We start from the raw sequence: 14057 nt of genomic DNA on the forward strand, positions 1-14057 counted from the left end.
ATTTAGAATACAAGCCTTTGCAGATAATGAAAGCTGGAGGAAATCTAATTATGAGTGCCACATCAACATCCCCCACAATGCAGAGGAAAGAATCTTTTCCATCTCTATATTTATGGATAATGAGCAGGTTTCCCAGTAGCTGTAATGATAGCCATACCGACCCTCTTTAAAACCTCCATAAAAGTATGATTTAGGAGAATCAACCTGTGGCCAAACAAAACAAATGATACGCCAGTCATGAAGTCAACTATAAAATGGGTCATACTTTTAAAAACCCCAAATCATCAAAGAGGAGTAGTTCACTTTGTGTGTTATGTCTGTGTGTCTCAATTAGAAGTAAAGTGTTCGAATGAAGCCACGGATGCCGACCTTTGTTTTTCGGACATGTAGTAGTAGCCTTCTTCTTCAACTCAGCTTTCAGAGGAGATCCCAGCAGCAATGGGGAACTGAAAACGAGGAGGGGGGGGGGCGTAAAAAATGGGGAGAGTTACTGGAAACGAAGGGGCACAACATTTTCCATAGTTATGGATCATTAGTACCCTCTCATTCTCAGTACCACAATATTGTTGACACATGAAAAAACTAAACGGAGGGTGTGGGGACATGGCCAGGTGCAAAGCTGCACCCACGTTCGCGCATAATGCATGAGTCAGGAGCCCAGTGTCTGAGAGAACAAGAGCAAAGAGACATCGTTGCGAAGTTTTTCCAAGTTTTAACAATTTGACATAATAGTGCCACTGCCCCCACCAACTGCAGTTTTATGAAAGCGAGCAGGAATACGTACCGGCTACTACTGTTGATAAATAACCTCATTAATGGGGCTTTCTGATTCTTTACATGAAGAAGAACAGGGAATTTCCATCCATCCATCAATTATCCCAACCGCTTATCCTGCTCTCAGGGTCGCGGGGATGCTGGAGCCTATCCCAGCAGTCACTGGGCGGCAGGCGGGGAGACACCCTGGACAGGCCGCCAGGCCGTCACACAGGGCCTACACACACACACACACACACACACATACCTAGGGACAATTTAGTACGGCCGATTCACCTGACCTACATGTCTTTGGACTGTGGGAGGAAACCGGAGCACCCCGAAGGAAACCCACGCAGACACGGGGAGAACATGCAAACGCCACACAGAAGACGACCTGGGATGACCCCCAAGGTTGGCCTACCCCAGGGCTCAAACCCAGCATCTTCTTGCTGTGAGGCGACTGCTCTAACCACTGCACCACCGTGCCGCCCTACACGGAATTTATTGAAGGAAAATCAAACTCTCGATGGTTATTCTTCTGCCAAAACACAAATTATGAATATTTGCTGTAGCGTTGCAATGACAGAAACTTAAAACAAGTGTTTGGCTCTTCTCCTCGTACACAATGTCAAACCGATGCAAAGCTCTGTGGGGTACACAGAGAAATGATGAAACATGTCACTGTGATTGTATTAATATTTTTTTTAGCTTTAGGCACATGGGATTATCTGTTGCAGGCTGCAGGAACGACTGTTAAATTTGGCCATATTCGCCTCCAACTTCGTCTTGAGTCACCTTTGAATCACCGTTAGGCCTTCGGCGCCAGCGTCATCCTTCTCCAAAAGGTCACACAAGTTGTCAATAAGGCCTGGCATTCTCAGCTCCACCAGGGCAACACTGGGGGTAAACAGGGAGCTCACTAACAAGATCATCTGGGTGACAGGGGCATTTAGAGAGAACAGCAAATAACTAAACAATGGAATTAAGTCATAATGGTGCTAAAAGCAGGAAATGAAAAACAAGAAAAGCACGAGTTGAGAAATGATGTGGGGGCGAAAGAGAAACGAGGGCATGTCAAGGGTTTTGGGGATGATTTTACTTTGCGCTGTAACATGTTATTGCTTCTCTGCTGGAAGAGAAAAATTCACTTTGCTTCAGGATGCAAACCACAGTCCTACCTTGTAAAAGCTTTATGTTTCACATAGTCCTGGTTTTGTGAAACCATAAACTTCTAATTGCAGCATTATAAAAATACCAAGGTTTCAGCAAATGTGCACGTCTTTAAGAATTACTATAGGAAAGGAAAAGAAATATCCTCATACCCTATGTTATTATCTCCGCCAGGCGGTAGCCTGGGGGGGATTGTGTGTGTGTGTGTGTGTGTGTGTGTGTGTGTGTGTGTGTGTGTGTGTGTGTGTGTGTGTGTGTGTGTGTGTGTGTGTGTGTGTGTGTGTGTGTGTGTGTGTGTCTATCCGCGGCTAATCTCGTCAACTTCTGGACCTATCAGCCTAAAAACCTCTGTGCAGTAATGACTGTATGATCAACCTCTGATTAAAAACCTTGTTCTCGCTATCACCACTTAATCTTTTTTTTTAAACATTTTTATTGCAAAATTAAGTTTTAATAACACAAAAATACACAGAATTGTTTGCTTGGAGCCACTTTCTCTTCTCATTCACTCTCTAGCTCGCTCGATCAACGCTGTTTTCTGTCACCGCCCGCTGAGACGCCCGTGCGACTCACATCCAAGTTGGAGTCAGATCGGGCAGTGACGGTGTCAAAACCAAAACATTATGTGTTCGGGTCTTGAGAGTGGAATATGGAGCTGCCAGGGAAGAGGAAAAGAGGAAGGCCAGGGTGTCCCGGGTCCGGGTAGCGCAGCGGTCTATTCTGTTGCCTACCAACACAGGGATCTCCAGTTCGAATCCCCGTGTTACCTCCGGCTTGGTAAGGCATCCCAACAGACACAATTGGCCGTGTCTGCGGGTGGGAAGCCGGATGTGGGTGTGTGTCCTTGTCACTGCACTAGCGCCTCCTCTGGTCAGTTGGAGCGCCTGTTTGGGGGGAAGGGGGAACTGGGGGGAATAACGTGATCCTCCCATGTGCTACGTCCCCCTGGTGAAACTCCTCACTGTCAGGTGAAAAGAAGCGGCTGGCGACTCCACATGTATTGGAGGAGGCATGTGGTAGTCTGCAGCCCTCCCCGGATCGGCAGAGGGGGTGGAGCAGCGACCGGGACGGCTTGGAAGAGTGGGGTAATTGGCTGGATACAATAGGGGGGGAAAAGGGAGGAAGAAAAAAAAAAGAGGAGGGCCAAAGAGGAGGTTTATGGATGTGGTGAGGGAGGACATGCAGGTGGCTGGTGTGACAGAGGAAGATGCAGAGGACAGGAAGAGATGGAAACAGATGATCCGCTGTGGCGCCCCCTAACGGGAGCCACAGCGCCTACCTTCTCCCGGTAGGCGAAAAAAGAGGTGGTTTGTTGCCAAGTTGGAACACCAGAGAAGGGGAGATAAGTATGACTGGCGGAGATCTGCACTCTACTGAGTGCACTCCTCTAGTTTAATTGGAGATTAGAATGTAAATCATTACGCTTTCAGCAGAAAGTAGCAGAATACAACCAATTTCCATTATTCTAGCAGGATAGGGAGAGCTCCCTGCTGCATACTAACCAGTGTAGCCGAAATAATGTTATCACAAAGACAGGTTTTCCAAAGTTGGATTGGAGTTACTCACATTGTTACTGCACCCTGAGGAGATGGACCACGACCCAGCTATCTTGATGCTCAGGTTGGGGTAATCTAGAAGAAGAAACACCTGCAGTGGTTTAAACTACATTCCACTTTCAGCACATGCTAATGATCAAACACAATCTAATACTGAAAGTTAAAGGGATAGCTAACTTAGTATCTACTACTACTTTCGGCTGCTCCCATTAGGGGTCGCCATTTCTTCCTGTCGGATAGCTAACGTCGTATAAAAATTTGAAAAACTAAAAAAAAATTGTGAGGCTACATTTGAGTCATAACACAACACTTTGAGGACGTACTATCTTTGCCCATAGAATCAAATGGAACGTGTTCCACTTGGAACATGTACATGTTGTGATGCTTTCAAATTGCGGGGAGATGCTCTGCAACACCGCAGTGCAGTGTTACCACACTAAGTGCTCCTTCAAGGCCCATGAGAATGGATTTTTCACTGTGGTCAAGCTGTAAACCTCGTATTTTTACTTACTGACCAACATCCAACCAGAGAGGTATTAATGTGTGACTGAAATCAGATAATGTGGTGATTGGATGGAACGAATACCTGAATATTCTTGGCCCTTGGTAGCACACAGTTAGGAGCCATGGACATAATGGGTTGTCATAATACCAAGACCATAATACAATTTCACATTATAACATCAGACCAAGCTTCACAATGGTACTTTTGTACTGAGGAAAAATGGAACACGGCAAAGATATAAAGATTAATACCAGTATAAAGAACCCAAACTGGCAAGCTAATCAGATATTTTGGTAGTTTGTCTTATAGCTATTATCCATCCATCCATTACCCGAACCGTTTATCCTGCTCTCAGGGTCGCAGGAATGCTGCAGCCTATCCCAGCAGTCATTGGGCGCCAGGCGGGGAGACACCCTGGACAGGCCGCCAGGCCATCACACAGGGCCGACATGTTGTTGTTGTTATTCGTCTGTCACAGCGATGAGGACCATCTAGTCATCCTTTGATGGATGCCTGATGACTTGAGTGATGATTAAACTGAGGGAGAGTTGCGCATCATCAGCCCCACGCTCTCATCCGAGACCACCTACTACCAGTGGTAAGACTAAGCGAGGTAACTGGCAGTAGAGACGGATGCAGATTTTTCATCAAGTCTTCTTCCCGAAGCCTTTCCCATACATGGGTATACCCACAAGGCAGCGGAGAACAGCGCTGACATACACACACACACATTCATACCTAAGGGCAATTTAGTACAGCCAATTCACATGACCTACATGTCTTTGGACTGTGGGAGGAACCTGGAGCAGCCGGAGGAAACCCACGCAGACACGGGGATATAATGTATTATAAATATTAACTGCTGCTGCTCCCCCCCCCCGCTTCCGGTGTGGGACGATGGAGGCACGAATTCATGTTCGCAGCAGCCTCACCCAGTACCGGTGTGGGAAGATGGCGGCGTGAATTCACATTGGTGGCGGCCTCACCCAGTACCGTCGATGCAGTGTCTTTGTCCATGTCTGCGTCTAAGTGTTTGTCTTCGTTTGTTGGCTTGGCGAGCTGGTGCTGGATCGGCTGCGAGAGCTTGGTCTGCTGCGCTGTGGGCCCAGGGACCACGGCCTTGCCCGGAGCTGCACCTGAGGAGGTAACACCGAGGGCGGTCTGACAGGACGCGGAAGCAGGGCAGGCTAAGCTAACTGCTAGCCCACACAGACCGGCAGTTTTGATAACACCGAGGGCGGTTTGGCGGCGGCCTCACCTGGCGTTGACTGTGGTATTTTTGATGTCGTCGTGTGGAGTGCGGGGAGGTGTGTCAAGGGTGTCTGGCTGGGAGAGCTGGCAATGGATTGACTGGGAGGGCTTGGTCTGCTTTGTCCGGTTGCCAAACGGACCACGGCCCCTGCCTGGAGCTGCGCCCGAGGAGGAAACACGGAGGGCGGTCTGACAGGACGCGTAATCAGGGCAGGCTAGGCTAACTGCTAGCCCATGCAGACCAGCGGTTCCGACAGTCATCGTGGCTGGCATTTGTTCCCTTGGACAATGATTTTTTTTCCCGCGTAGTTTTGATATATGTGTTAGTTTGAATATGTGTGTTCTTGTAGTTCTTGAATGTGTTTTTGTCTGTATGTTGGCACTGCTGTGGGCTGGAGGAAACGGCATTTCATTTCATTCCATGTGCACAAGTACATGAAGTGAAATGACACAAACTGTTCCTGACGGTAGAATGCTGCTATGTAGACTGTAGAAACATGTACAAACCTTTCACAGTAGCAGCATACCTTTCAAATATAGTGCAGTAAGCAGTTCCGAGGTAGCCAGGTCAACCAGGTACAAGCCATCGGCGCTTCCTATCCATAACCAGCTCTTGTCCCTGCAGGGGCCCACAGACGGAGAACCGCACGGAGAAACAGTGCTGCAGATTTCCCCCGTAAAAGGGACATTGTTTCATAAGATTGCAGAGAAGACACTGTAACCACATACTAAAGAAAAACACACCAATGTGATGGAATGGCAGGATATGCACACCATGGGACTGAGGTTTTGATCCAAGTCAGAATTTTCCCCTGACTTAATGTAGTGTAAATCTTGTACACATAGGAAGGTGGAAAATGTTGGCACCCCGCAACGCCATATAAAAAAGGTGGGGTAAGGGAAAGAGAAGGGAGTAGAGAGGAGAATGGAGGAGGGGAGAAGAGAGGCTTGACAGGACCTCAGCAATTGTCTGCTGCTTACACAGAATTACGTGCGTAATGCAAAATGAAAAACGATAAACTTCTAAAATGTAAAACCAGTTCCAAATGAATACGGAGCATCCAGCATCACGTTAAACATGTGCCAGCAGGTGTCAACAACTCTGTGAATAGTGAAGTATAATGTAGCATCTGATCTTTTTTTTTGTGGATTTTTTCCCCCTTTTGCTCCCCAATTGTATTTGGCCAATCACCCCACTCTTCCGAGCCATCCCAGTGGCTGCTCCGACCCCTCTGCCAATCCGGGGAGGGCTGCAGACTACCATTTGCCTCCTCCGATACATGTGGAGTCACCAGCCGCTTCTTTTCACCTAACAGTGAGGAGTTTCACCAGGGGGATGAAGCGTGTGGGAGGACCACACTATTCCCTCCAGTTCCTCATACCCCCTGAACAGGCGCCCCGACCAACCAGAGGAGGCGCTAGTGCAGCGACTAGGACACATACCCACATCCGGCTTCCCGCCTGCAGACAAAGCCAATTGTGTCTGCAGGGACACCCGACCAAGCCGGAGGTAACTCTGGGATTCGAACCGGCGATCTGTGTTGGTAGGCAACGGAATAGACCACTATGCTACCCGGACGCCCCACATCTGATCATTTTATATTCAATTCAATTTGTAGATATGAAGATTTCCCCTCACACATCTAGTGGCCTAAAATGTATCACTGTATTTGATATAGTACATGATGCATCCTTGCAGTGCACCACTGGCATATATACTGGTAAGTAAAGGCTATGTAAATACTGCTTTTAGCTCATACATTTGGCCCCGAGCAACTCGATTCACAGTAGCAAGCTGGAACCTAGGCATACTGACCATTTCATTCCAGCGTTCAACAAAACAGGTAGGGAGAATGTGCCTTATGCTTTACAAGTGGCTGTTTATTATGGACCATGAAATGTTTTGACAGCCTGAAACTGTTAACGCCACTCGTCTCTCATGTGACTCCTGTGATCGCTGTGGAAACACACACACCAATTAGCCCGGCTGATTAAGTTATGACTTAAACGTTCTGAACTTTTTCCAGACTTCTGTGGCAGTGTGGCACCTGTGAAGCTTTGATGGTGAATATTTCCATCGCAGACATCATTTTTTTCCTAAACTACTCATTATTTGAAGCTTGTGGATATAGGAACAAATTCAGCACTATGTGGTCCATCTTTATGCTGATATAGAAAATGACTCCTAAAATAAAGCAACTTCCCATGTCTAATAAGGTTAGACGATTATTACCTCATGGTGATGTCACATAACAGGAAGACAAATGCAGTGATGGAAAATGTATGTTAGCAATGTATAATTTCAGGGGCGTCCAGGTAGTGTAGCAGTCTATTCTGTTGCCTACCAACACGGGGCCCCGGTTCGAATCCCCGTGTTACCTCCGGCTTGGTCGGGCGTCCCTACAGACACAATTGGCCGTGTCTGCGGGTGGGAAGCTGGATGTGGGTGTGTGTTCTGGTCGCTGCACTGGTGCCCCCTCTGGTTGGTCGGGGCGCCTGTTCAGGGGGGAGGGGGAACTGGGGGGAATAGCGTGACCCTCCCACGTGCTACGTCCCCTTGGCGACACTCCTCACTGTCAGGTGAAAAGAAACGGCTGGAGACACCACATGTATCAAAGGAGACATGGTAGTCTGCAGCCCTCCCCGGATCGGCAGAGGGGGTGGAGCATAGAGCGGGATGGCTTGGAAGAGTGGTGTAATTGGCCGGATACAATTGGGGAGAAAAAAAGGGGGGAAATCCCCCCCCCCCAAAAAAGAAATGCATAATTTCAAAATGCTTATATTCATGGACGGTTTTCTTACCTTTTCTGTCCGTCATGAGTTGCAACAGATGAGCCACGGGCCATTGTGAGGACGGGTTTTGTAATCTCTACTTTTTCTGTATCTTGCTGTACTTCATTTATGACTCCTGCAGGAAAAAAAAACACCCACAAAGTCGAGTTTGTGTACATTAAACCACATTCATCCGTAACTCTGTGTAACCATAAACCAGGCGTATGAAAACAGTGGATTTGGTTAAAGCCATCCGCAAATCATGTCAAAAGTCTTCCACATCACTGTTTCTTTCACAGACCTGGAACACCTGCTGCCTGCTGGGCAGCTGTGTCTTGGTGCTTCTGATGTCTTTGTAGCATCTTCTCAATGTCCATTTTGGTCACCAAGTGACACTTGTGGTCTTCGGGGAGGGAAAAACACCACACCTTAAAACACCACATATAGGAGTTAGTTCGATGTCACTTACATGTGTGTGTGTGAATTAACGTTCTTAAATCATCTGTCCACACGTTGGACCATCATCTGTCTCACTAACCTGTCCATCATTTGAGCCGGTGATAAGCTGCCTGCTCTCCTCCATGAAAAACACACTAAGCAGTGGAGATGCTGAGCAACACAAGGAAACAACAGTTCACACTCTACCCAGAATCAATGGAAACACTATAAAACCAGTATTTGACCAAAGTAGGTTGACTAAGCATGTTACACTTCTTTTATAGCAAGGACCTCCTACACCTCCACACAGTTACACATATTCACAGCAAGGTCTGACTAAGTATTGTCTTGGGGGATTGGGGGTGGGGGGTGGGTATTTCTAACACCGACTTGAATGTAAATTGCTTGTCATTTACAACCACAGACTTTAGCTTTAGGCTGCTGAGAAAATCCACAGGACGAGTCTCTGGCTTAAACAACTGTCTTGAACAACTGTCCTTTAGGGCAGGAAAATAGTTTTCATTTAATTTGCACCATTCAGATTTCCACTGGTGTTACCATACCTGACAGCACGAAGGACTGGTAGCGAACAGATTCTGTTCTTAAATCCCACACCTGTAATTAAAAAAGTTCATGTAAGGACAAACAAGGTGGAGGGTCTAATAGTTGTCTAAATCTCGTTATGTATGCATGATGCTCATTAATGGAGCCTGGCGGGTATAACTTAGATCCCTGTTGGCAGCTTGAGTGTGTTATATGAGGACACTTCATTAGCATGGAATCACAAGTATGGATGGGTGGACATCCGAGTAGCGTAGCAGTCCAACCAACACAGAATCGCTGGTTTGAATCCCCATGTTACCGCCAGCTTGGTCGGGCATCCCTACAGACACAATTGACCATGTCTGCGGGTGGGAAGTGGGTATGTGTCCTGGTTGCTGCACTAGCGTCTCCTCTGGTCAGTCGAGGTACCTGTTCAGGGGGGAAGGGAAAACTGGGGGGAATAGCGTGATCCTCCCATGTGCTACGTCCCCCTGGTGAAACTCCTCACTGTCAGGTGAAAAGAAGCAGCTGGCGACTCCGCATGTACTGGAGGAGGCACATGGTAGTCTGCAGCCCTCCCCGGATCAGCAGAGGGGGTGGAGCAGCGACCGGGATGGCTCGGAAGAGTGGGGCAATTGGCCGGGTACAATTGGGAAGAAAAAGGGGGAAAAATAATCCAAAAAAAGTAAGGTTGGGGGGGGGGGGGATCACCCAAAAATTTGTCAAATTTCAAAGAGTACCTTAAATGTGCGGTCCTCTGATATGGTAACGAGGATATCCTTATCCCAAGGACAGAACGCTGCTGCTGTCAACGGTCCACGGTGTCCGGTCAATGTAGAGACCACTTCCTCTCTCTGGTTTTGATGAGAAGAAGAACATTTGGATATATAAAGAGGTCACGGCACATAAATTCCTTTGACCACTAATGGAGTCTTACTCACTGAAAGATCAAGGACACAGAACACCACATTAGCATTTTGTTTCAGTAATTACAATTAGTTGGATCTCGTTGGATCTGAAAGTTAATATGTTGCGAATTTGCATGAACATTTGTACTCCATATGGTGGAGAAAACATGTGGTCGAATACCGGGCCAAGGTGTGTCTAACAAATGTGTGTGTATTAAGAGATTCTGATGTTCAATTAACTGCTCTGAAGATCAAAAACCACAACATTTTTGGGGAATCTTTTTGGGGTATCAAAACTAGAAGGATAATGGAAAATAATTATAAGATCACTGAAATGTCATGTTCACCCCATAACTGCAAAAGGTTGTTATAACACGTGGTGGGCTCTCAGGGCCATCAGGGCCATCAGGGCTGGCCCTGTCAGATCAAAATCATCATTTGTTTTTCGTAGTTAAATTGAAGTGTGCCTGAAATGGGTCTGAATTCAATTACTTGTTTTCTCGTGGGGCTGAGCAGGGATGTCCTCCAAACATATCACAGTTCCATGGACCAGCACTGGTGCTATTGCTAGCCTTTGCTTGAAGCCCAAAGCTGCCAACTGATTACAACTTTGAGTGACCATATCATCATCCATCCATCCATTATCCAAACCGCTTACCCTGCTCTCAGGGTCACGGGGATGCTGGAGCCTATCCCAGCAGTCACTGGACAGCAGGGGAGGAGACACCCTGGACAGGCCGCCAGGCCATCACAGGGCCCACACACACACACACACACACACACACACACACACACACACACACACACACACACACTCACATTCACATTCACACCTAGGGACAATTTAGTACGGCTGATTCACCTGACCTACATGTCTTTGGACTGTGGGAGGAAACCGGAGCACCCGGAGGAAACCCACACAGACACAGGGAGGACATGCAAATTCCACACAGAGGACGACCTGAGACGACCCCCAAGGTTGGACTACCCCGGGGCTCGAACCCAGGAAATTCTTGCTGTGAGGCAACCGCGCTAACCTCTGCCGCCATCGTGCCGTCCAACATATCATCAGCCAATCTAATTTTGATGTGTAGTAACAGAACACCCCGTGGTCCTGTGATGTATTGGTGCTAGCCCTGGTGGCATCATCAACTTTCAGCTTGAGCCTTTGGGGTAATCACCACTGCATTCACAGCTACTGATGATCTTGTTGCCAATCTCTTTCTTGTTTTTTGCAAATCTGGTTAGGACCGTCTGCATTTTTTTTACACATTCTCCCAAAGAGACTAAATTACTGGATGAATTTTGCGAGAGAAGGTATGAGTTTTGATTGTAAACAAGATGTCGATCATATTTCACAAACCAGCAAATAATTCACTGCTGATCTCAGCACGGGAGAACTGGAGGCACACTGGATGAACTAAAAATAATTCGCTTCAATCACCTCACCACCACTTTTGTTTAACTGGACATCATGAGGGTAATTAGACGTGGAAGTGCCACAGACCCGAATGTTAAAACTCCGCTATAAAAATACAATTTCAAGAGTAGGATTAGCTACAATAAAACATTTCCCATGGCTGAGCTGTTTTCTTACCTTTTTTTTTTTATTGCTTTAGAATGAATTAAAGTCATTTGCCTACATTCATTTTATATCATGAAAACCGCAACGGTTAAATACATCTGAAGTCTTTTAATAAGGGCCCCTTCTCCCAGTAGGTGAAAAAAAGAGGTGGTTTGTCGCCAAGTCCGAGCACCGGACAAGGGGAGATACGCCTGGTAGAGGTCTGCACCCTGCTGGGTGCACTCTTAAAGTTGTTTTTATTTTAGTACCATGTGGTGTGCGGGCGCAGTATGGTTGCCGAGTGACATAAAGGAAGATCTGATGGTAATGCTGCAGTAGCTGCTATAGTGCACAATGGTGTGTGTTGTGGTTGTTGAAGATCAGCTGTCTTGTTGGTGTTGCTCCAGTAGTGCATATAGTGCGTGGTAGTGTATTTTGTATGTGGCTGTGTTGGCTGCATTGCACCCATATGAGAAATTTGTGTGTGTGTGTGTGTGTGTGTGTGTGTGTGTGGGGTGGGGGGGTGCAGTTTGTTACTGAAGGCCCTGACTGAAACCCCACGGGTACGCTACTGGTTTTACCTGGGTGCTCAGTAGATATACTGCGGTTCCCAAGCATACAGACACAAGTTCATCGGAGGGGCAGAATGAAAGATGGCTCACGTCTCCCAGTGAAGTCCCAATAACCCTCCCAGCTGCAACTTTGCCTGCAAACAGCAATACAGTTTCGTTGTCTATTTGCATTATACTGTCCTACTCCAAGCAGAGGCAGACCTTCCCTGTAACAGTGGATGTTACACGGAAAATTCACTAGATGGCAGGATTGCTATGAACTTCACTGAGAGTTCGACAACAAAGTTTCCTGGGTAGTACCGCCGTTAATGGGGCTTCAGTGAAAATAAACGTTGAAAAAAATAAATAACAAGACAAACTAGCACTTTGGAAAAAATCAAGACTATATTTACTTCTCAGGTGTTGTCCTTTTATCAAAGCCCAGGACAATGGCGTCTAGGAAAGAACCTTCTCAAAAGAGAATAAAACCTACACTTACCAACAGTCCAACAAAATACCAACAGTCATTATCACATGACTCAAAATATTTATCTGATGTTCACCATTCACCATCACCAAAAATAAATGAATAAATACAGCAAAAGCTTCATAGCTTAGTTTCATATATGCTGCATAGTCTAGTGTTTCTGTATTCATTATTCTTTTGTAGCACAGTATAGTACTGTTGTACCACTAATCAAACTGCTATGTACAGCCAGTTAATAATTCTATGAGAGAGAGAGAAAGTCAGCCTTGTTTATTTAGTTATATTTTTCATAGGCAATAATTGCCACTGTTTTGGCTACTTCACATATGGGACATGAAAACACGATCTTCTGTTTGTCATACTATTGTGGCAACAGCATTGTCAGTATTTGAAAAGAAACTATCGGTGCTGTAGTATGGTTACTTCGAACCCATCTCTGGCCATCAGCATGTGAGGCTGGCTGTGGTAACGACAATGAGTAACAGACTGGTGGACTGGATCTTCTTACCCTCGCTTGTTCTTCTTTGGCAGTGTTGAATATTCCAGACAATGACGTAATCAGCCGAGGCTGAACAGAGGAGGGTTGGCCTGCTACCTGCCCCAAAAACCATGGCACTGATGTCCCCATGGTGGCCACTTAGTAGCAGGGGCTGTAATGATAGGTTAGATTAGATTAGATTAGATTAGATTAGATAGATAGATAGATAGATAGATAGATAGATAGATAGATAGATAGATAGATAGATAGATAGATCCTCTTACATACATACATACATACATACACACATACATACATACATACATACATACATACATACATACATACATACATACATACATACATACATACATACATACATACTACATAACCGCCATATTCACACATGCATTTGTTTCATCCAGACTTGATTACTGGAATGTTCTGTTTTCAGCTCTGCCACATTCTAGTACTAAAAGTCTTCAGCTAGAATCCTAACCAACACTAGAAAATTTGACCATATTACACCAATTCTTGCCTGCCTTCATTGGCTTCATTGCCTTCATTCATATCTATGTCAGATCAGACTTCAAGGTGCTCCTGCTGACTTATAAAATGCTAAATGGGCTGGCCCCATCATACCTGTCTGAACTCCTTAAACCCTACATTCCATCTCGAGCTCTTCGCTCTCAAAATACAGGGCTCCTGTGTGCACCCAAAGTTAAAAAGAAGTCAGCTGGTGGCAGGGCCTTTTCCTATCAGGCCCTGTTCTTGTGGAATACCCTGCCTGCTGCCATCAGACCATCACGGTCTGTTGAGTCCTTTAAATCCAAACCTAAAACTCATCTTTTTTGCCTTAACCTACAATTAGTTGCCTTTAAGTTGAGTGCTTCACAACCTGTACTGCATGGCGGGTGGGTTTCTGTCTCAATGAATTTACCAACCACTGTTCTGCCAATGAGATTATAGAGTATAAATTATTAATTAATAAAGTACATCTTAATCGTAATGTTCTCTTCTCTCGCATCTTTTCTCACTCTCTGAATGATGTCTTTATCTTTCTCTTCTTTTGTGTATG

General features: G+C 46.0%; 1 protein-coding gene across 1 annotated transcript in view; it reads right to left on the reverse strand.

Moving 5' to 3' along the window:
* wdr27 (WD repeat domain 27) overlaps nucleotides 1-14057 on the reverse strand; it is a 119674-nt gene that overhangs the window by 101152 nt on the left and 4465 nt on the right. The window contains exons 3-13 of the mRNA XM_056292255.1: nucleotides 13010-13151; nucleotides 12045-12169; nucleotides 9732-9845; nucleotides 9012-9063; nucleotides 8549-8619; nucleotides 8312-8438; nucleotides 8041-8146; nucleotides 5766-5857; nucleotides 3493-3557; nucleotides 1552-1688; nucleotides 370-446 (exon numbers count right to left, since the gene is read on the reverse strand). Of these exons, the coding sequence (XP_056148230.1) occupies nucleotides 370-446; nucleotides 1552-1688; nucleotides 3493-3557; nucleotides 5766-5857; nucleotides 8041-8146; nucleotides 8312-8438; nucleotides 8549-8619; nucleotides 9012-9063; nucleotides 9732-9845; nucleotides 12045-12169; nucleotides 13010-13151 (1108 nt within the window). The remainder of the gene's footprint in view (nucleotides 1-369; nucleotides 447-1551; nucleotides 1689-3492; nucleotides 3558-5765; nucleotides 5858-8040; nucleotides 8147-8311; nucleotides 8439-8548; nucleotides 8620-9011; nucleotides 9064-9731; nucleotides 9846-12044; nucleotides 12170-13009; nucleotides 13152-14057) is intronic.

This window comes from Lampris incognitus, chromosome 13, assembly GCF_029633865.1.
Source record: "Lampris incognitus isolate fLamInc1 chromosome 13, fLamInc1.hap2, whole genome shotgun sequence".
Taxonomy (NCBI): Eukaryota; Metazoa; Chordata; class Actinopteri; order Lampriformes; family Lampridae; genus Lampris; species Lampris incognitus.